The sequence below is a fragment of the Pristiophorus japonicus genome, chromosome 8 (genome assembly GCF_044704955.1).
Source record: "Pristiophorus japonicus isolate sPriJap1 chromosome 8, sPriJap1.hap1, whole genome shotgun sequence".
In the NCBI taxonomy this organism is placed as follows: Eukaryota; Metazoa; Chordata; class Chondrichthyes; family Pristiophoridae; genus Pristiophorus; species Pristiophorus japonicus.
In genome coordinates, this window is record NC_091984.1 from 23,213,198 (window position 1) to 23,240,137 (window position 26,940).

General features: G+C 39.6%; 1 protein-coding gene across 1 annotated transcript in view; it reads left to right on the plus strand.

Moving 5' to 3' along the window:
- znf326 (zinc finger protein 326) overlaps nt 1–26,940 on the plus strand; it is a 39,444-nt gene that overhangs the window by 5,649 nt on the left and 6,855 nt on the right. Inside the window, exons 2-9 of the mRNA XM_070886566.1 lie at nt 6,500–6,565; nt 10,397–10,478; nt 12,872–13,313; nt 21,694–21,862; nt 22,403–22,458; nt 22,625–22,727; nt 22,819–22,933; nt 24,283–24,430. Coding sequence (XP_070742667.1) covers nt 6,500–6,565; nt 10,397–10,478; nt 12,872–13,313; nt 21,694–21,862; nt 22,403–22,458; nt 22,625–22,727; nt 22,819–22,933; nt 24,283–24,430 — 1,181 coding nt within the window. The remainder of the gene's footprint in view (nt 1–6,499; nt 6,566–10,396; nt 10,479–12,871; nt 13,314–21,693; nt 21,863–22,402; nt 22,459–22,624; nt 22,728–22,818; nt 22,934–24,282; nt 24,431–26,940) is intronic.

A 26,940-nucleotide genomic window follows, 5' to 3' on the forward strand; every position in this document is an offset into this window, starting at 1 on the left:
ATACAGGGAGATAGAGGGAAATGAAATGGAGACAAAAGCAAAAGACCGAAAGGAGATGAGTAAAACTGGAGGGCAGAGAAACCCAAGGCAAAAAATAAAAAGGGCCACTGTACAGCAAAATTCTAAAGGGCCAAAGTGTAATTAAAAAAGCAAGCATGAAAGCTCGGTGCCTCAATGCAAGGGGTATTCGGAACCCAGGAGAGGGCTCTGAGCTAGTTAGAATGGGTGAGAGCTCAGATGAACAGGATCCCAAGAAAGAATGCAAAAGGCAGGAGGCAACAGAGCAGAGTAGCACTGGGGTAAGTGTAAACCACAAGGTGATAGGAAGGGACAATATGTATGAATATAAAGGGGCTGTCGGAGGGGTCAAAACTAAGAATCATGGTTTAAAAACTAGTATTAAAACACTCTACCTAAACGCAGGCAGCATTCGAAATAAAGTAAATGAGTTGACGGCACAAAACATTACAAATGGGTATGATTTGGTGGCCATTACAGAAACGTGGTTGCAGGGTGGCCAAGACTGGGAATTAAACATACAGGGGTATCTGACAATTCGGAAAGATAGACAAGAAGGGAAAGGAGGTGGGGTAGCTCTGTTAATAAAGGATGATATCAGGGCAGTTGTGAGAGATGATATTGGCTCTAATGAACAAAATGTTGAATCATTGTGGGTGGAATTAGAGATAGTAAGGGGAAAAAGTCACTGGTGGGTGTAGTTTATATGCCCCCAAATAATAACTTCACGGTGGGGTGGGCAATGATCAAGGGAATAATGGAGGCATGTGAAAAAGGAACAGCAGTAATCATGGGGGATTTTAACCTACATATCGATTAGTCAAATCAAATCGCACGGGGTAGCCTTAAGGAGGAATTCATAGAATGCATACGGGATTGTTTCTTAGAACAGTGTGTTACAGAACCTACAAGGGAGCAAGCTATCTTAGATCTGGTCCTGTGTAATGAGACAGGAATAATAAACGATCTCCTAGTAAAAGATCCTCTCTGAATGAGTGATCACGGTATGGTTGAATTTGTAATACAGATTGAGGGTGAGGAAGTAGTGTCTCAAACGAGCGTACTATGCTTAAACAAAAGGGACTACAGTGAGATGAGGGCAGAGTTGGCTAAAGTAGACTGGAAACACAGACTAAACGGTGGCACAATTGAGGAACAGTGGAGGACCTTTAAGGAGCTCTTTTATAGTGCTCAACAAAAATATATTCCAGTGGAAAAGAAGGGCGGTAAGAGAAGGGATAACCAGCTGTGGATAGCCAAGGAAATAAAGGAGAGTATCAAATTAAAAACCAATGCGTATAAGGTGGCCAAGGTTAGTGGGAAACTAGAAGATTGAGAAAATTTTAAACGACAGCAAAGAATGACTAGGAAAGCAATAAAGAAAGGAAAGATGGATTACGAAAGTAAACTTGCGCAAAACAAAAAACAGATAGTAAAAGCTTTTACCGATACATAAAACGGAAGAGAGTGACTAAAGTAAATGTTGGTCCCTTAGAAGATGAGAAGGGGGATTTAATAATGGGAAATGTGGACATGGCTGAGACCTTAAACAATTATTTTGCTTCGGTCTTCACAGTGGAAGACACAAAAACCATGCCAAAAATTGCTGGTCACGGGAATGTGGGAAGGGAGGACCTTGAGAGAATCACTATCACCAGGGGGGTAGTGCTGGACAGGCTAATGGGACTCAAGGTAGACAAGTCCCCAGGTCCTGTTGAAATGCATCCCAGGGTATTAAAAGAGATGGTGGCAGTTATAGCAGATGCATTCGTTATAATCTTATCAAAATTCTCTGGACTCTGGGGAGGTACTAGCGGATTGGAAAGCAGCTAAAATAACGCCTCTGTTTAAAAAAAGGGGGCAGACAAAAGGCAGGTAACTATAGGCCAGTTAGTTTAACATCTGTAGTGGGGAAAATGCTTGAAGCTATTATTAAGGAAGAAATAACGGGACATCTAGATAGGAATAGTGCAATCAAGCAGACGCAGCATGGATTCATGAAGGGGAAATCATGTTTAACTAATTTACTGGAATTCTTTGAGCATATAACGAGCATGGTGGATAGAGGTGTACCGATGGATGTGGTGTATTTAGATTTCCAAAAGGCAATCGATAAGGTGCCACACAAAAGGTTACTGCAGAAGATAAAGGTACGCGGAGTCCGAGGAAATGTATTAGCATGGATAGAGAATTGGCTGGCTAACAGAAAGCAGAGAGTCGGGATGAATGGATCCTTTTCGGGTTGGAAATTGGTGGTTAGTGGTGTGCCACAGGGATTGGTGCTGGGACCACAACTATTTACAATAGATGACCTGGAAGAGGGGACAGAATGTAGTGTAACAAAATTTGCAGATGACACAAAGGTTAGTGGGAAAGTGGGTTGTGTCGAGGACACACAGAGGCTGTAAAGAGACTTAGATAGGTTAAGCGAATGGGCTAAGGTTTTGGGTTCCATATTTACAAAAGAATGTACTTGATTTGGAGGCAGTTCAGAGAAGGTTCACTAGGTTGATTCTGGGGGATGAGGTGGTTGACTTACGAGGAACAGTTGAGTTGGTTGGGCCTCTACTCATTGGAATTCAGAAGAATGAGAGGTGATCTTATCGAAACGTATAAGATTATGAGGGGGCTTGACAAGGTGGATAGAGAGGATGTTTCCACTGTTGGGGGTTGACTAGAACTAGAGGGCATGATCTTAGAATAAGGGGCCACCCATTTAAAACTGAGATGAGGAGGAATTTCTTTTCAGAGGGTTGTAAATCTGTGGAATTCACTGTCTCAGAGAGCTGTGGAAGCCAGGTCATTGAATAAATTTAAGAGACAGAAATAGACAGTTCCTTAAATGATAAGGGGTTATGGGGAGTGGGCGGGGAAGTGGAGCCGAGTCCATGATCAGATCAGTCATGATCTTATTGAATGGCGGAGCAGGCTCGAGGGGCCGTATGGCCTACTCCTATTTCTTATGCTCTTATGCTAATTTGATACTGACCAGCTACATATCAATATATGAGGAATAAGATTCTGGAGCATATTACAGCATACTAACAACTGATGGAATACAATGTCGGAAAATGTGAGGTAATCCACCTTGGTGGGTGGGGGGGGGGGGGGGAGAAACAGTAAAAGGGAATATTATTTGAATGGGGAGAAATTACAACATGCTGTGGTGCAGAGGGACCTGGGGGTCCTTGTGCATGAATCCCAAAAAGTTAGTTTGCAGGTAATCAGGAAGGCGAATGGAATGTTGGCCTTCATTGCGAGAGGGATGGAGTACAAAAGCAGGGAGGTCCTGCTGCAACTGTATAGGGTATTGGTGAGGCCGCACTGGAGTACTGCGTGCAGTTTTGGTCACCTTACTTAAGGAAGGCTATACTAGCTTTGGAGGGGATACAGGGACGATTCACTAGGCTGATTCCGGAGATGAGGGGGTTACCATATGATGATCGATTGAGTAGACTGGGTATTTACTTGTTGGAGTTCAGAAGGATGAGGGGTGAACTTATAGAAACATTTAAAATAATGAAAGGGATAGACAAGATAGAGGCAGACAGGTTGTTTCCACTGGTCGGGGAGACTAGAACTAGGACACAGCCTCAAGATAGGGGGAGCCAATTTAAAACCGAGTTGAGAAGGAATTTCTTCTCCCAGAGGGTTGTGAATCTGTGGAATTCTCTGCCCAAGGAAGCAGTTGAGGCTAGCTCATTGAATGTATTCAAGTCACAGATAGATTTTTAACCAATAAGGGAATTAACGGTTATGGGGAGCGGGCGGGTAAATGGAGCTGAGTCCACGGCCAGATCAGCCATGATCTTGTTGAATGGTGGAGCAGGCTCGAGGGGCTAGATAGCCTACTCCTGTTCCTAATTCTTATGTTCTTATGAGTGTGCTGGAATAGTCAAGTCTGGAGGTAACAAAGGCATGGCTGAGGGCTTCAGCACCGGCTGAGCTTGAGGCAAGTGCGGAGAATTCTACAAATTTCTGCTGCCAACTTGCAGCCGAGTTGAACTTTTATCTCACTCAGTTGTACGATAACATGATCAGTCTAGGTCAGGCAATACTGGGTTGTTTTGTCTTGTTGGAGCACTGTGGCCTCGCTATAATATACTTATTGGGAGTATGAAATATGTTATAGCAAGGTGTGTATTTTGCTGAAGTGCTGTATTGTGGATGTTGTGACTGGACTTGGTCAATGTCTTTCTATGCCACTAGCATCTGTACTCCACCTCGCTACAAGATGGATCAGGATCTCCATAGTGCAACTTGCTGATGCAGTTCTTGTACTCATTATAACACGGATAGATCCAGTAATAGAGTTCTCAGATTATGGTACTTTTTGAGGAGAAAGCGTATGCCCTGCTCACCAAGTTTTGCTTGTGGTTTGTGCAAAAACATCTGGTTTTGAGATGAGCTTTCTCACATTGGGTAACATTACATAAAATGTGAGTAAACAAAGAATATACTTGGGCATTGCTCAGTACAGCAACTGCTCTAGGTGCAGGTCGAGACCTGTATTTGCACTGCTGTGGCTGAACACACTGGTGAGCTAGTGGGTGGGAGCCCAATCCAAAATTGGCGAACATGCTTTGGCTTGTTGCAACTCATCGTACACAAAGCAATGTGCGTAATCGAGACTGCATTTTTTAAAGCTACTTGGCAATGTTCCCACTCAGCTGCGTGGGCTCCCAAAAAGGGGAAAGGTCCCATGTAGGCTGCTCACCGGCTGCTCCACTTTAAACACAAGGATAACAATTTTAAATCCGAGGTGTTGAGGAATCGGGGGCCAATATAGGTCAGCAAGAACAGCGAGCAGCAACATATTCAATGTAAGATTGGCCGACAGAATACTAGAATAGTTGTGTCTGGAGGTGACCGTTTCTGCAGGAGATGGACTGAAGTAGAGGAAGTGGAAGTAGGTGGTCTTTTGTGATGGGAGGATATTGATTGAAAACTCAGCTCGGGGTTGGATCAGACAGCAAGCTTACACGCAGTCTGTTGCAGCCCGAGGTGATGGCCGGGGAGGAGAACGGAATCAGTGACAAGGGTATGGTGTTTGTGGCTGGGGCCAAAGATGGTTTTAGTCTTTACAGAGTTTAACTGGCTCATCCAATACTTGATGTCAGACAACAGTCTTAGACGAGACAGAACCCAGATCCTTCTGGTTGGTTATGGGTCATTATTACAACAGATAGTACATTTACTCATTGAGCTGTCCAGGCACTTCAACACCACTAAATCTATATAATGTACATTATTGGTATTTGAGGTCATTTCAACCTCAAAAGTTGTTAGTATGCTGTAATATGCTCCAGAATCTTATTCCTCATATATTGATATGTAGCTGGTCAGTGTCAAATTAGCATAAGAAATAGGAGTAGGCCATACGGCCCCTCGAGCCTGCTCCGCCATTCAATAAGATCATGACTGATCTGATCATGGACTCGGCTCCACTTCCCTGCCCACTCCCCATAACCCCTTATCATTTAAGGAACTGTCTATTTCTGTCTCTCAAATTTATTCAATGACCTGGCTTCCACAGCTCTCTGAGGCAGTGAATTCCACAGATTTACAACCCTCTGAAAAGAAATTCCTCCTCATCTCAGTTTTAAATGGGTGGCCCCTTATTCTAAGATCATGCCCTCTAGTTCTAGTCAACCCCCAACAGTGGAAACATCCTCTCTATCCACCTTGTCAAGCCCCCTCATAATCTTATACGTTTCGATAAGATCACCTCTCATTCTTCTGAATTCCAATGAGTAGAGGCCCAACCAACTCAACTGTTCCTCGTAAGTCAACCACCTCATCCCTCAGAATCAACCTAGTGAACCTTCTCTGAACTGCCTCCAAAGCAAGTACATCCTTTTGTAAATATGGAACCCAAAACTGCATGCAGTATTCCAGGTGTGACCTCACCAATACCTTGTATAGCTGTAGCAAGACTTCCCTGCTTTTATACTCCATCCCCTTTGCAATAAAGGCCAAGATACCATTGGCCTTTCTGATCACTTGCTGTACCTGCGTACTATCCTTTTGTGTTTCATGCACAAGTACTCCCAGGTCCCACTGTATTGCAGCAATTTGCAATCTTTCTCCATTTAAATAATAACTTGCTCTTTGATTTTTTTCTGCTGAAGTGCATGCCCTCTCACTTTCCAATATTATACTCCATCTGCCAAATTTTTGCCTACTCACTTAGCCTGTCAATGTCCTTTTAAAGATTTTGTGTCCTCACACATTGCTTTGCCTCCCACCTTTTGTATTGTCTGCAAACTTGGCTACATTACACTCAGCCAAGACTTGTCAACAATCCCAATGGGAACCATGAAGATTTTCAAAAAATCTTAGTAAATTGGGTCCATCCAAGATTACTTAATCAAAGAATGCTCAATAAGGCAATACTGCAGACATCTTAGAATTTTAGGGATTTCTTTTGATTTATCCTTGATTTAACTATATCATGATTTGAATTTTAATTGGTGCACAGGTGGATCGGAATGGCTGAACAGCGGAACCAGCAGCAGTTGGAGTGCCAGGGATAACTGGAAAACAGGTGGGGTCTGAATGGCTGAGCAACACCAATTGGAGTACTGGGGATCTGGAAAACAATCTGACGACTTTTCACTTTTCATTTGTCACTGCCATTTTGATACTGCAGCCATCTTGTACAAAAGCAGAATACAGCAGATGCTGAAAATCTGAAATAAAAACATTAGCGTTCCTTAGTCTGTTAAGTTTAGTATGGTGGTAGCCATTTTAAGAGTGATCTGCAATTTTCACACAATAGTGAGCCAACTTTGTGGTTTTTTTTGGAAACAATGTTTTGAGAAAATTTGAACTAAGTGGTTTCTTTCTTCAGAAAAATTCAATTACATGCAAACCCGCACCAGTGTTTCCTATTGCATTGTTATCACCAGGCTTATGTTGGCAGAAGTATACAATTCAGCATGTCAAATTGTTCCTGTTACTGCAATTGCCATTGACTCCTGTAGACTTCACCTTGGGGTTATACAGCTCAAAATGTTTCCTGGAGCCACAATTCAAGTTTGAAAGGACAACATCTCAGTCTCTACGGATGGGTATTTTTCACCATTTAAGGTCGTATACCTGATATAAATAATATTTCTACTATTGACTATCCAATTTGAAGTGTTTTCCTAGGTGAAGTGAAAATATTGGGTAATTTTCCTTGTAAGTTCCTGATAAATAAATAAAATTAGCATCTTCCAGTGGATATGTAGTGTGAGCGGTCCCTCGCCTGCCAGAATTGCTGCTAGTTCTTCACATATTTGTAAGATACCTTCAGGCTGCAAAACTTAAGGATATCCGCATTTAAAAGCAATCCCAAGTTCCCACCTCTAAATTGGTATTTTTTTGTTTATAAAACAAACCATTTTACACTCACTATTCATGATGCTAGTCACTGTATCTTGTCAAATAATTTGCACTTTCTGTGCCAAATTTTTAAATATACTACAGGGCTCCAGATACATTAGCAGTTTGCTCTCCAAAGCAATTGCAAAGTAATTTAGTTTGAATTGCTGATACATCAGCTTGAATCTGATTAATACAATTCAATGCAAAATCTGCTAATGAAGTTGACAGTAGAGTGGTGATAATGAAGTCAAACACAGTCGAGCCCTGTAGCATTGTTTCTGTGGTGCATTGCATGTTAAGTCTGAAGTGTATTTGTGTTCTATTTTGTTTGCAATTTACAAAATCTGGTTAAGATAACAAATGGGTTGATAAGTGAATTTAATCTTCCAATGCAAAACAGTTGAAACCGGATCTGAACGGTGTCCGAGAAAGTTTGGGTTTGTGTGTATCATCATTCAGAGAATAGTCTTTACAAATGTGTTTATGGAGAATTGTAAAAGGCAAACTAAAAGTTTACAGGGTGAGATTAAAATTGGCTTGCCCCAAAAAGGATTGATGAATTTCTAATATTGATTTTATATAAAAATTAAACAAAAGAGCCAAAACATGAGTATGGCAGACTTTAACTATAGCCGATGGTGGAAAACTACTAACAAGTTGGCCACCCTTTATACACGCTGACTAGCTTATCTTTCCATTTAAGTCAGTGGAAAGAGAATTGGACAGTGTGTATAATGGGCAGCTAATCTATTACGGCCTGTTTTCTACCGCTGCCAGCGGTTAAAATCAGTGCTAGGCTTGTGAAAACTTGATATTTGCTAATTGCTGTAGGCCCAGCATACAGAATTTCTAACTGGCAACAGTTTTGCAAGCAAAATTTAAATTGTGGGCAGGTAAAAGATCCAATCAAATATCACCTCGGGAGTTTGGGCACATCTCTTGGCAGACGGCTGAAAAATGAATTTAATATCTTGAAATCTCCCTGGGATTCCTCATGATTATCATATCTTGTGAAGATGTGAATCTTTGAAGTTTGTCCTGAAGCATTGATTCTCTATTTTCTGATTACAGTAGTCTGCCTTAATTACTATGTGTTTTTCAATTGGAGGACATATATCGGTAAATCCCCAACTCCCTCCTCCGAAGCAAATGAATTTCCTGAAATGAATAGTTTAAGCAGTAATTTGTGACTAAATCTGTTGAGTACAATTATTTGTGACTGCTTGAGTGGGTAAATTTTTGATAAAAATCAAAAGGTCTGGTTCTTGTTGTAGGGTTTTGAAGGAAGAAAATTATTCGCAATGGAGAATATTGATGTCAAGTCTTGTAAATTTCATTTGCAATAAGCTTGACTCAAGAAATTCATCCATTAAGGGAAAACTGGGCATGATGCGGGTGGGGGGGGGGGGCGGCGGGAAGCTGGTTGTTGGCAGGCATGTATGTGGTCTAAAATAGGAAATTTGAACTGTGACCATGTAATTGGGCTCACCTGAAATTAAGGAGACAGCAATTAGGCAGACTGGCCAGCTGTAAAAAAAAAAATCAATGGTTTTCCATGATATTTTATATGTAATCTAAAAGCAGTGGTTGAGTTTAGCATGCAATACAGGTGAAAGAGGTTGCTGTTTATAGGGTAGGATCTTCCTTTAATTCCTGTTCATAACGTGGTAAATGTATTGCAAACTGTTGGTTCTATTGTGTAAATGGATAAAATCTGATCTGTACTGAACCTGTTGAAATTTGATAAATAATTGAGAGAACCATTGCTCTGTTAGGCTCAAAATGGAGTCCTTCCCAATTCTTGTCATGAGAGTTTCCAAAATGCATTTTAAAAAAAAAAAACACAAATAAGTTGGTCCCACATACCTGTGAATCTTCCTTGTTTTAATTGGACAGCTAGCGCTTTTGAATATCTAAATTGTGTGACATGCTGTGTAAGACAATTCTCATGATTTTGCAGAATAGGGAATTTCTGCTTGCCTCCGTTGCATTTGGCTGCATTGCAGGAACTGGGAGAAGGAAGCTGCCAGTATAAACAGGAGAAGGGTATCTGGAGGGAAATGGGTGTCAGTATGAACTAAAAGGGGAGGGAGAGAAGAGTGCTGCTATGAGGAAGTGAAAAGGTGGGGGTGGGGGGGAAGAAAGTACCTCCTGAAGTAAAGGAGAGATAAAGTTCACTTTGGCAGCTATATAAACCATTTAATAATCCCATTTAGCAATATAAAGTGCCAATAATAGCCTTCAACTTCTCAAATAAACGAGGGATAATTCCTGCAATTTTCGCCAGTCTTCCACTGTACAAGTGATAGACTGCAGGTGGTAGATCCAACATTCTAAGTTGTGGTGAGGAAATGCCCTACTGCACCTTCAGTGTAATTGGATGTCATCGATCACTATTTCGGCTCTCCTTTCTTCCCCTCCCCTCCCCCATTTGTCAGCTTTTTAAAAGCTGTGATGCTATTGGTCAGATTTTTCTCATTTTATAGATGGCAATGCATGGTCCCTGTGATGCCATTGGTCAGATTTTGCTCACTTTATAGGTGGCATGCACTGTCCCTATTCTACCTTGCCTGTCCTTCACAAGTGAGCTTGAAGAGTGAATGTTGATCAACTCTTCCACTATGGGCCAGCACAGCTTATCCCCTTATCCTCAATCAGTATTTACATCAATTAGTTTGATGGACCGCAATCAATAGGAAGAACCATGGCCATTTTCCTCCTTCATGCCTTGCCCCCGCCCCCCAAATCTTTAGCGCCAACTCAGCAATGGAAATAAGAAAATGTTCATTCAACCAATCTAACTCCCGTCAATTAGTTGCATGCACATAGAACACTTTTGTCTCCCCTTTGCCTTGATGCTAAGTATATATCTCTTACCTGCTCAGCCATTTATGTTTGAATGCTACAAGTGATTGGTCTGTTAAATATTTCATTAGTTAACTGTTAAATGTAAATATTCATTTTAATGAGAACTCTGCTGAAAAGATTAACTTTTTTTAAATTAAAGGTATGAGTGGTGGTGACTATGAGCGTAGCTCTTATGGGAGCTCCAGGTCTTTCCTGGAAACTTACCCTAGTAGGAGTGAGAGGTAGGTGAAACATGCTTACTCATGTATTACTATCTTTAGAGTTGTGTTGCACATTTTTAATTGAAAGATAAGAAAAAAAAAAGTATTAAACTAATTACAAATTTTAGATCAATACTGGAGCTCAGATAAGCTTAACATAACCAGGCAGGTTGTCTTGCAATAATTCTGTCTGGTTATGAATTTTTAATTTCTAAGGCAAAGTGTATTGCAATAGTTGATTTATACCAGTAGAAGCTGCTAATTAGACTGTTTTGGCATTTTAGCAGTATAGCCAAAAAGGGAAGCCACAATTTAATTATTTCACTGTCCTATTGAGCTTTAGAGTGATTTGATTTTTCTTTTGATCAAACCCCAACAGTAGTCACCGGTAACAAAGCCAGCCCTTCCAAAATTGAGGGTACATTTTAAAGTAAAAGATTATTGTTTGTAGAAAGAGAGATAACCTTGGGGTTGGGGGGTGGGGAAACTCAACAATGATCAGTTGTAAAATATCCAAATTGTACAATATTCTGTAAATAAGTTAAAGTTTGCAATAAAGTAAGAGAACTACTGTAATTTCTAGGCATAGTGGGCTATTGTAAGGAAATAGTTATTTATCTCGGGTTAGATTAGTACAGTAGCAGTTCTGAGCTGTTAAGCAGAGTTCCTTAAAGAGGGCAAGTCCTTTTGCTATGGTCTTAGATTTTTTTTAAACCTGACGTTTCACTAATATTTTCTCAAAGTTGTAAAAGCTTTTCATTCCCCAGTACTGATGTTTCTCACCTAATGAGCACAAAACTTAGCAAAGAAGTTTTCATGTGGAAATTAAAATGACCACGTGAAACTACTTGCTTCTCACATTGAATTTGCCTGATCCTTAATGGAGATTGCAATTTAAAATGTCTATAAACACTGGGAATTTGGAAGTACAATGGCAATAACTAGGTTCAAACGTAGCTCAGACAGAGGAGACAATGGTCTTCTTTCCCATCTTAAGTCAAAAACTCAGTTGGCTTGTTTTTAATCCTGTTTCCAGTGGGCACATAGCCGCACCACATAAGTACCCTGAAAACATAGAATTAATTTGTGAAAATCATTCAGATACCAAAATGATGAAGTGTGGAAATAGAAGTGTTACACTGTACTCTTCTAAGGCTGCAATTGAGGCTTGCTATGTCAGGGCATTGTAGGGTGATCTGCATTGCACTTTGACTTGAGAGAGCTTGATATGCCCACCACATCCCCGCCTTTCATTGTGGGTTCATACACACTTGAACCCCATTTGAATTTTCAGAACCCAATTTCAATACCGTCTGGCTACAATAGCCAGTAGTATTTGTAGGATTTGTGTCATCATTCTGTACGCTTATGTGAAAAGATTTGTAAACTTTTAAAACTAACACATAGTTCAGGAAAAAAACTTCATAGTTATAATTGAAGTTGCAGTGAAACCTGGACTGAAATGGATTTCTCTCAGTATGAGATGTTCAGAAGATACTGCATCTGTACTGAGTGCTTAAGTGCACTACAAGTACAGCTGAAAAGATTATGGCCACAAATCTGGTGAAATGTCAGAGCAGACCTGGAATATCTGGCCTTTAATTCTTGAAAGATATGTCGACTTATCCACTGCATATAAGCGTACTGATGATTTCAGTGACTACAAAACTACCATTCACCACCCTGTTATGGGGCATGGCTGTTGGAAATCTCCATGCTAAATAGCTGTCGATATGAAAACTAATTGAGTTAACATTGCTACTGTTGCATAAAAAGAAAAATGCTCTCTGGACACTTGTTCAAAAAATGTGATTTTTAAAGATAACATTTTAAAACAAATATTTGCATAATTTTGTATAAGTAGTTCAGACAGAATTATAAAAGTTAGCTGCTTATGATTGTTGCTAACTAAATATGCTTTCATATTCTAGGCATTTTAGTGAAATGCTTTAACTTTATTACTGTAAATAAGTTTTCATGCTCATTGAAAAAAAATACAGGAAAGTAGCAACTTCCATGAAGTAGTCTACATTTTAATACTGACTAGTAATTGTGTATTGACATAGTTTCAAAACAAAAAATACTTCTAATTATGCAGGAAAAATGCAATATAAAAGAACTGTTGTAAATCTTAAACCTGTGGCGGTTTGCATTTTTTAATTGTTAACATTTTTCTTAAAACATGTATGGTAAAATGTTACCTTTTTGTTGAGTTTGAAAACTTATTTTCATAGCACATTTAACAATATTTTAACTAATGCTGTGTATAATTTATACATAAGTGAACAATATATACCTACGAAAAAGGGAATGAATATTTGAACCCTTTTTAGCAGGTAAACAGTGTTTTGTTCTGGTTTTTATTGTATTTCACTGGTAACTTTACCGGTTTCCTTACTGTGCAATTTTTCCAGGTTTGGACCTTATGAGTCGCATGACTCCAGGTCTGCTCTGGATGGCCGTGATCTGTATAGATCTGGCTACGATTTACATGAACCAGGACGAAGTCGCTTTGGGGATAGCTATCCTGATCGATCCGAGAGCTCCTACAGGAATTTCGGTGATCAATACCTTGACCCTTATGAAGGTAGAAGCCAGAGCCGATTATATGATAATGGCAGGTCTAACTGGGATGACACCTACACACACTCAAGTTCAATGCCTAGGGTGTGGGCTGATTCGGAAACAGGAAGAGGAAGTTACTCTTCCTACAGCAGCTTTTCTTCACTCCTTTCGAAGCCTTCAACTGTAGGCTCTCGGGGGAGGGGAATGCTTGCTTATGCTGGCAACGAGTATGGAGGCGGATCCCTTTCGATTCTGGGAGGACAAGGAGGAGGCAGAGGTCGAGGCAGAGAAGTAAGTACAGAATCTTTGAGATTCTATTCCCTTGCCACCTTTTTTTAAAGGGTACAAAATTAACTTTTTTCTGGTCACTAGCATTATTTTGCTAGTGAGGGAAAATAAATTTTCCACATGAGCTAAAACCGTTGATTGGTAGTAAAGTTAATGCAATGTTTTAAAATCAAATGCAAATTTTTGTTAACTGTAGGTGTTAATTTTGGACCCCATTTTAAAATAGTAAAACTATGAGTTAATATTCATACTTGCACAAAATATTTTTTCCTTCCTGAAACTCCTCAAATTTTGGATTTAAGTTTGGAATACAATCTTCACTGTAGGGATTTTCATTGTTTAAAAGAAACGTAAACCATTTTTTCTTACCATTTGGGTTGTGTTGAAATTTCCTCCCGAACTGTTAAAAGTCTGAAAATGCTGTTGCAGGATGCTTTCATAAGTGATGCTCTGCCAGTTCACCAGCATTCTCACAGGAGAAACGAATGGCATGGTTGCAGGTGGACATAGTGTTTTTTTTTGGCCCTGCATCCATTCACCGTTGTTGGTCAGGCAGCTTTAGAAATTGTGCTGCACTCAGCACAATTCTTAAGACTTGTTAAATGTCTGAGCTCACAAAAGTAGCCCTGTGCCATTTTAGTTTTAACACCAGGCCTGATTTGCTCAGGAGAACCTTGCTCAAATTAGGCAATTTGGTGTGTCCATACCCATCTTTTTTTTTAAAGGTATACCCTGTGGTCCAAGTCCTGAAGCAGAATTGCTGGAGCTGTGCTCCAACCCACTGCTTAACTAAACTCTTGAGAAGGAAAACTTGTGCTCATTGTGTGCATGATTAAAACATAAGGTGTGATTTATGGTGACAATCAGAATGAGCAGATACCCCATTTCTTGCATCTTTTATAAATTAGATTAATAATGTAGTTTTGAGAATACAAAGCTATTATCTGATAGGGAGAAGATATGGGCTTATGATAATGACAGTAAAGAAGAGAGGCTATTTGCTTATTTTAAATAACCCAAGCATTTCTTGTAACAATTTTTCCTGAAAATTGTAAACTTCTACATTTTATATCTTAGCAAATTGGATTTTGAAAAAAATAATTATAGAACAAAAACAATTAGGGTCACTAGCTTTAGAAGAAAACATAAACAGTTTCAAGGAACAGTTTAACTGCTTGTTATGTTTAAATTTCTCCGATGTATGCACAATGTGTCTTTATCTGTTTCCTTGTGCATTTTTATAATTAGTATGAATAATTTGCTTTTACATGTTTATTGATTATTAGTTGGATCAGTTCTTTATTTGATAAATATTTGCAGAAATGAGTTTCCTTTAAATATAAAATGTATATGTTTGATTTTTGGAAGTGTTTTACATTGTTTAGACAAGATTTTAGTGTATCGTGGGAGGTTTTCTAATAGTATCCATATTTGATAAAATTAAGTGGTTAAATGTTCTCAGTCATGCAGTACCCTTTTTAGTATTACTAGATGTCTTAAAGTATGCTTTGTAACTACTGTACATTGTACTATTCACCAGCATCATAGCTACATTCCGTGCCAAACTCTTGAGTTAATATGCAACTATGAATGGCCATCAAGTCTAGCTATACCATGGGAATGTAGTGCACATCAGTCAGCTAGCAAATTGGTTAAGTTATGCATCAATAGGAAAATGGAATTTTTGCAAACATTTCAAGCTTGTAGTGTTTTGCTTAAACATTTGCCACATGGTAAATGGTTGCAAAATGCTGTATATTCATATTCAAAAGAGCACTCCATGTTGTACCATCCACTTCTCTCAGCCATTTTTAATAATATAATGCTCAAGTGAGAGTGCTAGATTGACAGTTCATTTTGAAGACTGTTTTACCGGGATCTTAGCTGATACTGTCGCAACTAAGTTCACATAGACCCTTTATAGCCAGCAGAGACTTTCATCCCACCACTTTTTGTTTTGAACCTAGATTCTAAAGATGAAAGCATAATGTGGTCACCCAGGCTCCAAATTCGAATTCCTAACCATTCAAAACCTAGTGATTGTCATAATGCTTGAACAGATTTCCAAAAGACCTCTTTAAAAGCTCAAGAACTGCAAAAAGGCAACTTATTTTCTGACCAGATTCACAAGTATTTAAGGTCTTTTACATTCCAGTTTGGAGAAGGTGGCATTGAAAGCGGCTTGCTGCTGCCAGTGGCTTTGCAGAAATTGTATTGAGAACCACAAGCCTCCATTACATTAAATGTGCCATACATTAAAATGAATACTATTTTTGTTGAATAAAGTTGTTGCAACAAAATTCCAATCAATTAAAGGTGAATAGTTGCCAAAAAATGTAAGAATCCCAGTCACTAACAAGAATTGACAAACAAAATACATCAACAGATGATAAGTAATTAAACGTTACTACTGGTAGTAATAGTTGTTAAGCTTAGTGATCTATTTTAGTTGTACTTATAGTGAGACTGTTTGCATTCCACAGTCAGGCATACTAATCAGTTCATCTTCAAAGCTTTGTTTCTCAATTGTAAATCTTGTTTCTACTCTCTTGTGCATAATCAAACATAACACAATTGTGAGCATAAGTTAGGACAGATCAGCACGTTGCTTTTACATGTTGTAGGTTATACAAAAATGTACAGATACTGAAAATGTAGAAAGCAGATGAACGGCAGCATCCTTGATGTTTGGATACTTGTCACATGGCATACCCTCAAGTTCAGCTCCGCCCAAAAAATTTTAAATCTACTGGCACATCTTGGACTCCACTGCAGACAACTTCAGCTCAGCACCAAACATTAAGAACATAAGACAAGGAGCAGGAGTAGACCCTCGAGCCTGCTCCACCATTCAATAAGATCATGGCTGATCTGATCTTGGCTTCAACACCACTTCCCTGCACGCTCCCCATAACCCTCGACTCCCTTATTCAAAAATCTGTCTATCTCCGCCTTTTAAATATATTCAATGACCCAGCCTCCACAGCTGTCTGAGGTAAAGAATTCCAAAAATTCACGACCGTCACAAAATTTCTCCTCATCTCTGTTTTAAATGGGTGACCCCTTATTCTCTAGTTCTAGATTCCCCCACAAGGGGAAACATCCTCTCTGCATCTATCCTGTCAAGTCCTTTCATAATCTTATACGTATCAATAAAATCACCTTATTTTTCTAAACTCAAATGAGTATAGGCCTAACTTGCTCAACCTTTCTTCATATAACAAACACATCATCTCAAGAATCAACCTAGTAAACCTTCTTTGAGCTGCCTCCAATGCAAGTATATCCCTTTTTTAATTAAGGAGACCAGAACTGTTCAGTACTCCAGGTGTGGCCTCACCAAAGCCCTGTACACTAGCACAGCATACCCAGCGTGATCTCATCCCATTTGTTTTCTTCCCTCCCCTCTATTTGAACAATGTAAAATCATACTGGGACAGGAGAGTAGCAGTTTGTTTTTTTTTTTAAACGAAAGGTTTTTAAATTAGATTGGTGAAAGTAAACGTGGGTCCCTTACAGGTGGAGTCAGGAGAAACTATAATGGGAATAAGGAAATGGCTGAGATATTAAACCAATACTTATATCTGTGTTCATGGAAGAAGACACACAAATATTCTAGGAAAAAGTGGGAGCCAAGGGTCTAGTGAGAATGAGGAACTTAAAGATATTAGTAAAGAAACTGTACTGGAGAAATTAATGGGACTAAAAGCTGACGACATCCCCTGCACCTGATTGTCTACATCCTCGGGTTTTAAATGAGGTGGTTGCAGAGATGGTGGATGCATTGGTTTTGATCTTCCAGAAGTTCTAGAAGGGTCCCCGTGGATTGGAAGGTAGGAAATGTAAACTCGTTCAAGAAAGGAGGGAAAGAGAAAACTGGGAACTATAGACCAGTTAGCCTGACATCATTAGTAGGGAAAATGCTAGATACTATTATTAGGAACACAGTAATAGGACACTTAGAAAATCATGACTGGGCAAAGTCAACCTGGATTTATGAAAGGGAAATTGTGTTTGACAAACCTGTTGCTGTTTATTAAAGTTGTAATTAGATAAGTGGATGTTGTGTTTGTTTTCTGAAAATCCAAATTCAACAAGGCGCACAAAATTAGGGCTCATGGGATTGGGGGTAATATGCTAGCATGGATTGAGGATTGGTTAACCGACAGTAATCAGAGTAGGAATAGACTGGTTGTTGGCAGGCTGTAACTAGTGGTATCACATGGATCACTGGTTAGGCCCCATCTACTTATAATCTAGATCAATGACTTGGATGAGGGGACGGAGTGTAATCTATCCAAGTTTGCTGACAGTACAAAGCTAGGTGGGAAAAATAAGTTGTGAGGAGGAAGCAAGGAGGCTGCAAAGGGATATGGACAGGGTAAGTGATTGGGTAATAAGATGGCAGATGGAATATAGGCCCCAAGTTTCCACATGATTTGCTCCTGATTTTTAGGAGCAACTGGTGGAGAACGGAGTATCTTAGAAATCGCAATTCTCCACATTAAGTTTTCTGCAGTTCTAGTCAAATAGAACAGTTTCACTTTGGAACAGAATTTTATTTTCAAAAGGGGGCGTGTCCGGCCACTGACTCCTGATTTGAAAGTTTCCACAGTGAAAACGTACTCCAAGCTAACTTAGAATGGAGCAAGTGAAGATTTTTGTAGGCCTGAAAAAACCTTGTCTACACATTAAAAAATCAGGCGCAGGTTACAAATTAGGCGTCCGGAACGAGGTGGGGGGAAGGGAAGTCATTAATAAATCCTTAGTTATACTTATACAAATATTATACAAATAATTCCAACCTGAATAAAAAATTTATAAGAAAAGATTAAATAAACCATGTTCCTACCTATGTGAAAGTGCTTCAGGCAGGGAGAAGGCTGCAGGAAGCCTCAAGTTGAGGCAGCCGTTCCCAACGGGGGGGCGGGCGAGAGGCAGTAAGGGCCCGACCGACGGCGGGGGGGGGAAGCAGTAAGGGCCCGACCGACAGCAGCAGCCGTTCCCGATGGCAGCGGGGGGAGCCAGTGAGAAGGCTGCAGGAAGCCTCAGAAGTTGAGGCAGCCATTCCCGACGGCAGTGGGGGGGAGGCCCCCCTGCCGTCGGTCGGGCCCGTCATGAAACGGCTGCCTCAACTTCTGAAGCTTCCTGCAGCCTTCTCACTGCTGCAAGAAGCCTCAGTGCTGATGTGCTGATGGCAATGTGGTTTTGTTAAAAAATGTTAAAAATTGAACAGCTACAAAGAACTACAAAAATGGCTGAGTGCCAATGTTTCCTTCACACTGCGCGTGCGCGAACGCTCCAACGCGCATGCGCAGGGTTGCCGGCACGAAAAAAACTCATTTAAATGGTACCCGCCCCCTCCCACTTACAAAATCGGCGCGAGTGGTAGGCTCCATCCCCTGGGCGCCGTGCCAAGCACACATCGAGCTGCAAAGTGCTCGAAAATAGCGCGTTTTCTTTCAGGCGCCGTTTTCGGCGCGAAAAACGGGCGTCCAGCTCGGAGGGGTGCCTGTTTTGCCACGTGTGGAAACTTGGGGCCATAATGTGGAGAAATGTAAAGTTACCCACTTTTTGGTAAGGGAAGTAGAAAAGCAGAATTTTTAAAATGAAGTGTGGGAAATGTTGGTGTTCAGAGGAACTTAAGTGTCCTTGTACACTAATCACTGGAAGTTGAAATGCAGGTAAAACAAACAATTAAGAAAGCAAATAGTATGTTAGCCTTTATTACAAAAGGATTGGAGTACAAGAGTAAAGCAGTGTTACTGCAATTATATAGGGCTTAGTGAGACCACACCACAAGTACTATGTCCTTAGAGGGAGTATAACAAAGGTTCACCAGACTGATTCCTGAGGAGAGATTGAAGAGACTGGGCCTATATTCCCTAAAATTTAGAAGAATGAATGGGCTTAACTGGTGTTTCCCCTGCCTGGGGAGTCTAGAACTAGAGGTCATAGTCTCAGAATAAGGGGATGTCCATTTAGAACAGAGATGAGGAGAAATGGCACTTGCCATCAAGAATTTGAGTATTTCAGCATTAGCCCTGAAACTTTTCATTCCATTACGATCATCAGCAATACATAAAGTTTTGGAGATAGAATTATCACAACCTTGATTCATAACCAAGCCAACAGGTTCTACTCGGTTGTTTACTTGGTGCATTTCTCTTCATGCTGTTGCCATCTCTCTAAGCAGAACATGCCAGTGTCACTTGCAAACACCCCTCCCATAAATGCTGGCTCTGCTCCTCTGAAACCTGCTTCTGCAAAACAATGTTTTCTACTTTGAGTTCAATCATTGGATGCAAGAGCCTTTGAGTAACAGAACAGCCTTGTGTTGCTCACAAGCCCTGTGTCAGCCATTGTCCAACTAAACTGAATCATTTACCTTCTAACGAGACTGGAAAGCTATAGAAAGATACATTTTCAACATTAAGCATCACTTCATTTTCAACATTAAGCATCACTTCATTTTCCGATGATATAACAGTGGCTGGATGAAATGATATGTTCATAATCTTTTACCACCACTGTTGCCATTATGCTTTTCACCAGCAAATTAGAATACAGCAATAAGTTCAGTTTCCCGCCCCCCCCCCCCCCCCCTTAATGTCCGGATAATAAAAGCAGTATTGATGCATTTAGTTACAAAGCATCCTGGAAGCATCTAATGATAAAATATTGTTTTCAGTTTTGAATGGGTACTTTTAGGATTTATTTGTTCCCTCTTTTTTGACCATAGCAAAATGGTGCTATTTGCATCAAGGGACAATCTTGTCAAATATGTAAATGCTGCATAATTGGCCTGATTCAGCCAGTGTTACCAATGTATGCAAATTAATTTAAGGATGAACTGCTGAATTAATGCAGTCTGGCAAAACTTTAGTAGTTCAGTACATTGAAAATCTAGACCTGGATGCAAAAAATCCATTATTTTGAATTAATAAGATTAAGCACATGGCTTCTTCACTTGCCATGATTCACATTCTAAATTAGCATATGTGGATCTAAAAGAGTTTCACATTCTAAATTAGCATATGTGGAACTGTGCCATCCCACATGACCATGCATTTATAAACAGACACTGAAAAATGTTTTTTTTAAAAAAGCTTTTCAAATTAAAATAAAAGATATTGTCTTTTTCCTGTTTTCCTCCCTTTCTCTCTGGCAGTGCATCTCCTGAGGCTGAGTGGAGAAAATTATTTTCCCATGTGCCTAGTTGCATACAGCTGGACCTGCTCCAAAGGTTGCCTGTCACCAGCTGAAGTGTGACCTGGAGAAACCAAAGAAGATAATGGGATTTCTCTTTTCCAAAAAATACCTATGAAATTTGTGGGGTGGTGCATTCTTTTGTTTTTTTGAGAAAGTTAATAAAATTAAAGTTATAGGGTAGTTGGACTTTTTCCAGAATTTCTGCTTGATTGTCCCTAGTTTAGAATCATTTAATTAGTCACGTCATGTGCTGCAGTTGAGGTAAAAATGAAATTCTGGATTTGTGAAGAACTGTTTTCAGATGCTACAGTTACCCTGAAGTACTCCACAATTCTAAGATTCTTATTGCATTCTAACATTCCCTTTCAAATGCAAAGATAATTTTGAGTACATTTTGACCTAGTTTTTTTTTCTATTGTATGCACTAGTTCAGGAACAAAACCCACCTCTTCTCTGATGCCGCCTTTCCTGTATTCAAATTGTCATCATAGGACAGAGTGAGGTCCTGTAGCAATTATGTTGCTTGATGTAGGACCCCTAACTCTATAGTTTTGAATGACTTGCCATGAAACTATTTAAATGAAATCTGTCTTAATGACCATCTTCAGACCCAGTTTCAGGTGATATTTTAAACACCTGTTTTCCAAATATCGATTCAAAATCTGAATAATTGTTTGGACATGTGGGCCAGTGGTTAACGCACACAGTTTGAATGTATTGTAATTTTAATGGGGGGGAGGTGAGGAATAAGTAAACAGGAAATTGTAAGAATATCTAAAGTATGAGGAAAAGGAAGGGAGGATTTCTACAGAAAATCTGAGCGCAACGAAAACCTTTTACTAGTGGTCGGGAAGTTAGGCATAGCTTAAAAAGTTTAAATAATGCTGAGGCAGTTAAGAATTTTTTTCTTAATATTCCAAACAGTATAGTGAAAATTGTTTCCTCAGTTTGTCACTACGAAGCAAGTTTACAAACACATGACTCACAACTGATTCAGTGCATGCTTACTTTTTGAGAAGTGATTTAAATTTTTAGCATTAGGGTTATACACTTTCACGGATTATAGTTAGTTTTACACATTTTGGGCAAATTGAATTGCAGAATGTAAGAAAATTTAGGTATGTTTGTGGTCAACATAACATTTGTGCTTGGTTTTAAAAATACATTACAGCTGCCAGACTTAGATTTGTTCTCAAGAGCTGGGAGTAGTCTGTCATACAACAGAGGTGGGTTTGGATCCAATGCTGGAAGAGGCATGAAAAGGAAAGGGGCACAAGCCAACAAAGCTGCAGTAAAGAAACAGAAAATTGCAGCTGCTGAAAAAGCTCTCAAAGCAGCTGGTAAGTACTCGTGCATTGACTTATTATGCGGAACATGTGCCTGTCTCCATGTTACTAACTCGAGGAACTGAATTGGTAGAGTAGGCCTGTTTGTTACTGGGTAGAATTAATAGTAAATTTGTTGAAGTTAGTTAATTAATTTAAAAAGACTTGACTTCTTTACATTACTGAGTAGTCACAGTTGGGCACTTAAAATATATATTTTTTTTATTACTTTTGAATAGATCTGTTACACTGACCAGATTGCATTTTCAATGAAGGTTGGCTTAGCAGGCCATTCCTGTCCACCTCCAGACTGACCCTAATCTGTATGCTGTCGATCAGATAGCTACAGGACAGCCACTATGCCATTGCTGTGGCACATTCCAGATCAATTTAAACTAAAATTACTTTTATTAATACTTTAGCAGTTGAGATGCATTCTAAAAGATGAAATTTTGAATGATCATTTTGCTTTGATTGCTTTGCTGTTTATATATTATATTATAATTGTTTTTGATGTACAAGACCAGTGTCATGAAATCCATTTGAATTTTTCAGTGGCCAAAGCAACTATCCAGGCTAGCAGTGCAGCGGCTAAGGCATCAAAGGCCCAGGTAATACTTTTATTGAATCTGGATATTTACTTGTGATTAAACTAAATAAAACTGTTTCTTCAAGTGTCAATAATCTGGAACTAAATAGGTAGTTGTGCTCATGGGTATTACATGAAGTGAAAATTTGAACACAATGCAGTAATGTTTTAATTCTGTTCCTTTTCAGACTACCACAACAAATGTGGTACAGGATCAAGAAGTGAAGGATGAAGATTTTACTAAAGATGCATATGAACCAGATGCATATGAATGCTTTGACAAAAATGAAGGTAGGTAAATTCAAGTTTCTTCGTAAATTATGTAGTTACTTCATTTTCAGTAGTACCTATTTAAAAAAAAAAAAAAATAATCCCAATCAAGGTAAAAAGAAAACCGACAACGAAGATGAAGAGGAGAAAAAAAAACTTGAGGCGAGAAGAGAGAAGCAACGGCGTAGACGTGAGAAGAATACTGAAAAATATGGAGAGGATTACCGGTAAGTGTAAATGCAATGGAGCCCACTTACTATTAAAGCCAACCTTTAGCAAGCTACATGCCACAAATTGTGTTGTTACATTGCATTGTTTTTTTTAAGTGCACATGGACTAGGATGCCCAGTTTGTATAAATGTTGCCAAAGATTAAGAAACAAGAGCAGGAGTAGGTCATTTGGCCCTTCGAGCCTGCTTGGCCATTCAATAAGATCCCAGCTAATCTTTCACCTCAACTCCACCTTCCCCCACTATATCCTGATATCAACGTTGCCCCTAAAGTGCGTGGGCAATTGGGAGGTCCTGCACAGGCTGCTCACAAGCTGGAAGTGATACCGTGCATGTGTGGCCATGCAGCAAATTTTATGGGACCATGCACTTTTTTTTAAATTAAAAAAAAAAAAAAAAAAAATTTAAATCCGAGGCAACATTGGTCATATTCCTTGATTCTCTTCGTATCCAAAAATCTTCTCAATCTCTCTCTTGAATGTACTCCATGACTGAGCCTCCACAGTTCTCTTGGGTAGAGAATTCCAAAGATTCACAACCCTTTGCGTGAAGAAATTTCTCCTCATCTCAGTTCTAAATGGCCGAACCCTTATCCTGAGTCTATGACCTCCTCGTTCTAAACTATCCAGCCAGGGAAACAGCTACCCTATCGAGCCCTGCAAGAATTTTACATGTTTACATGTACTACAACAGCAAGAGTGTCATATTGTGGTACAGTTCTTTGTAAATCCAGTTCTGATTGAAAATTTGCCTATAAACATACTGGAAGTTGGCAGAATTAGTGTTACCTGGATATGTAAGAGTATTCCATCCGTGATGCCAACCTGGGTATATTAGCAAAAAGAAATTCAATAATGGTTGATTACTGGTCTACCATTGTTCTCTGTAAATTGCATAGGGGGAATTACTTGATATTGGAATTATAATCCACTCTTGCTTCTCTCCCATGCCCAGTTGGTTCTTCTTTAAAAAATGCACTAATGTGACTTTCCTGTGAAGTTGTTTGCACTTTTCAGAGTGTTGTGAAATGACAGAGCCAGGCTCAGGCTTGTTTGAGCCGAAGAAGTCTAGTTCAAAGCAGAATCTACTGAGGGATGGCCAGTGGAAAGGGTTTCCTAAAATCATTCTATAGCCAATTATTTTTTTGACCACAAAGTGGAATTCACAAATTTCTGCATGATGTGCAGAGGTTCAAAAAGATGGATCACTACCATCTCCAGGGCAATGAGGATGGGCAATAAATGCTGGCCTTACCAGCAATGCCCACATCCCAGGAATGAATAGTAAAAAAAAAAAAATTAAACAATCTGAAAATAAACTTGTATCTTTTATTTTATTTTATGTAGGAATGCATTTACGTGTTCCCTTTGTAAATTCCGAACCACAGAGGAACAAGAGATTGAGGCTCATTTGGAAACTCCTTACCATAAAGAAACTCTCGAGTACATTGGAAAGAACATTCAGTTTGAAAAAGGAGCTTCTGACTTTCTCCATGTAGGTTATGTCTGTTCTGTGAAAGTGATTTGAATTTTGAACTGAAATTAATCTGCATATAAATTTTAAAAAAAACAATTCTGCCCATCCCAATAATAGTCCATATAAAATTCTATATTGGTCCAGCTTAATTTGAGATTTGCCTCTACACCAATACCACAACATATTTTGAGCTAGATTTTCGTTTTTTGGCAAAAACAGTAGATTTACGCCAAAATTACTCTCTGCTGCACTACTGTTTTTAGGCGGAACTTTCGGCCTTTACATCTGCCCGGTAAAGGAGGCGTTACACGATGATTCGCGGCGAAAACCACGAGTTTCGGCAACTTTAGTCCGGGGCCAGGAGCACTGCGAGAGAGGCCCTGGGAGGGGAATAAAATTTCACACAACCCTTGGCTACTAAATCTCTGAAAAATAATAATAAAATAAAAATGTTTTAACTTGCCAGTTTTCGTACTTACCACTGCTGGCAGGGCTGCACCGACCGGTTTGACCTGTCTGTATTCTGTTCAGGTCGGGAGTGTGCCAAAAGTACGATGCAAATGCAACGTGGAAGCGCCGTCGCAAAGAGGATCCCGCCAACCGGGTTTTTGCCGCGGAGGGTCAAATCGCGGCGAAAACATAGAAACATAGCAAATAGGAGCAATAGTTGGCCCTTCGAGCCTGCACCGCCATTCAATGTGATCATGGCTGATCCTCTATCTTAACACCATATTCATGCTTTCTCTCCATGCTCCTTGATGCCTTTTGTGTCGAACCTGGCAAAAATCCGGCCCCTCCATGTTGTTCATAGTTTACAATTCGTATATAGTTTCCTGACTATATAGTAAATATTGTCAGCTGTGGCACAGTGGGTAGCACTCTCTCTTGAGTCAGAAGGCTGTGCGTTCAAGTCCCACTCCAGGGACTTGAGCGTACGAATCCAGACTGATACTTCAGTGCGGTGCTGAGGAAGTGCTGCATTGTCGAAGGTGCCGTCTTTCGGGTGAGGCGTTAAACTGAGGACGTTAAAGATGCCATGCACTATTTTGAAGAAAAGCAGGGGAGTTATCCCTAGTGTCCTGGCCAATATTTAGCCCTCAATCAACATAACAAAAACAGATTATCTGGTCATTATCACGTTGCTGTTTGTGGGAGCTTGCTGTATCCAAATTTTCTACTGCTTTTAGCACATTACAACAGTGACTACACTCCAAAAGTACTTAATTGGCTGTAAAGCGCTTTGAGATGTCTGGTGGTTGTGAAAGGTGCTATATAATTCCAAGTCTTTCTTCCTACTCGGTTGGAAATTATTTTTGAAGCACTTTAGATTCCAAGGGGCAAATGTAATTGATCAGCACATAGAGCGCTGCCAACATAAAAAGGACAGAACTTTAATTTATGCAGTGACTTTTACAACCTCAAGATGTCCCAAAGCTCTTTGCAACCAAACAGCTGCTGTACTGTAGGGAAATGCAATAGCCAATTTGCGCACGTCCAGGTCCCACAAACCGCAATGAGATACACGACCAGATAATGGTTTTAATGATTTTGATTTGAGGAATAAATATTGACCAGGACATTGGGAGAGCTCTCCTGCGCTTCAAATCATGCCATGGGATCTTTTATGCCACCCGAGAGGGCAGACAAAAGATGGCATATCTGACCGTTCAGCAGCACTCCTTCAGTAGTGCAGTGACCAGCCCAGTCAGACTGGATTATGTACTCCAGTTTCTGGAGTGGGACTTGAATCCACAGCCTTCTGACTCTGAGGCAGGAATACTACTGTGCCATGGATGACACTTAACATGAGACCCGAAATTGAATTGACCTATACATATAAACTTCAAACGTAAATATTGAAGAGTGATTTCAGAACTACTTCCCAGGGTTTGGCTAAGTTATAAACAGCTTTGGCTTTTTTCTTCTGATTTATGGTACCCATTCAACCTCTTGATTAAATCACTGCCTTGTATTCCTGGGTATTCATTCTGCATATAATCTAGTTTTCCTGTAAAATTTTGTTTCTTCAGAAGTGCATAATTTGTTACTGGCAGCCTTGTTCATACATTTTTTTTCTCTGCTACAAGGTACTAGTTGGCTGCTTGAATACTGAACAGTGCAATTAAGTAATTTTTGTTCTTTCACAGCTCCTTATGGGAATTAATGCGGAAGCAGTCCAGCCTGTGGCATTCATACCCTTACTGCTAAACAGCTCTAGTTTACTGTGCAAATTGAGCCTGCCTATTGCTGGTCTATTGATTGATTAGTACCCTACAGGGTTATAAAGCAAAATATAGAGAAGATTCTTTTTCATCAATTTTTTTATTATACACATGTAATACTTTCTTGGTGCGAAATGCTAGTTGATGCAAAGTAGAAAATTAGTTGAAGAAATGGGATTATATTTACTATTTAATTCACAAAAGAAATATTCCTCATTTGGAAAGCAGTTTGAAAAGCTGATAAGTGGATTATCAGTCATTTTACCTTCTCATTTATATTACTTGCATGATGTGGTGTTAGAAAGA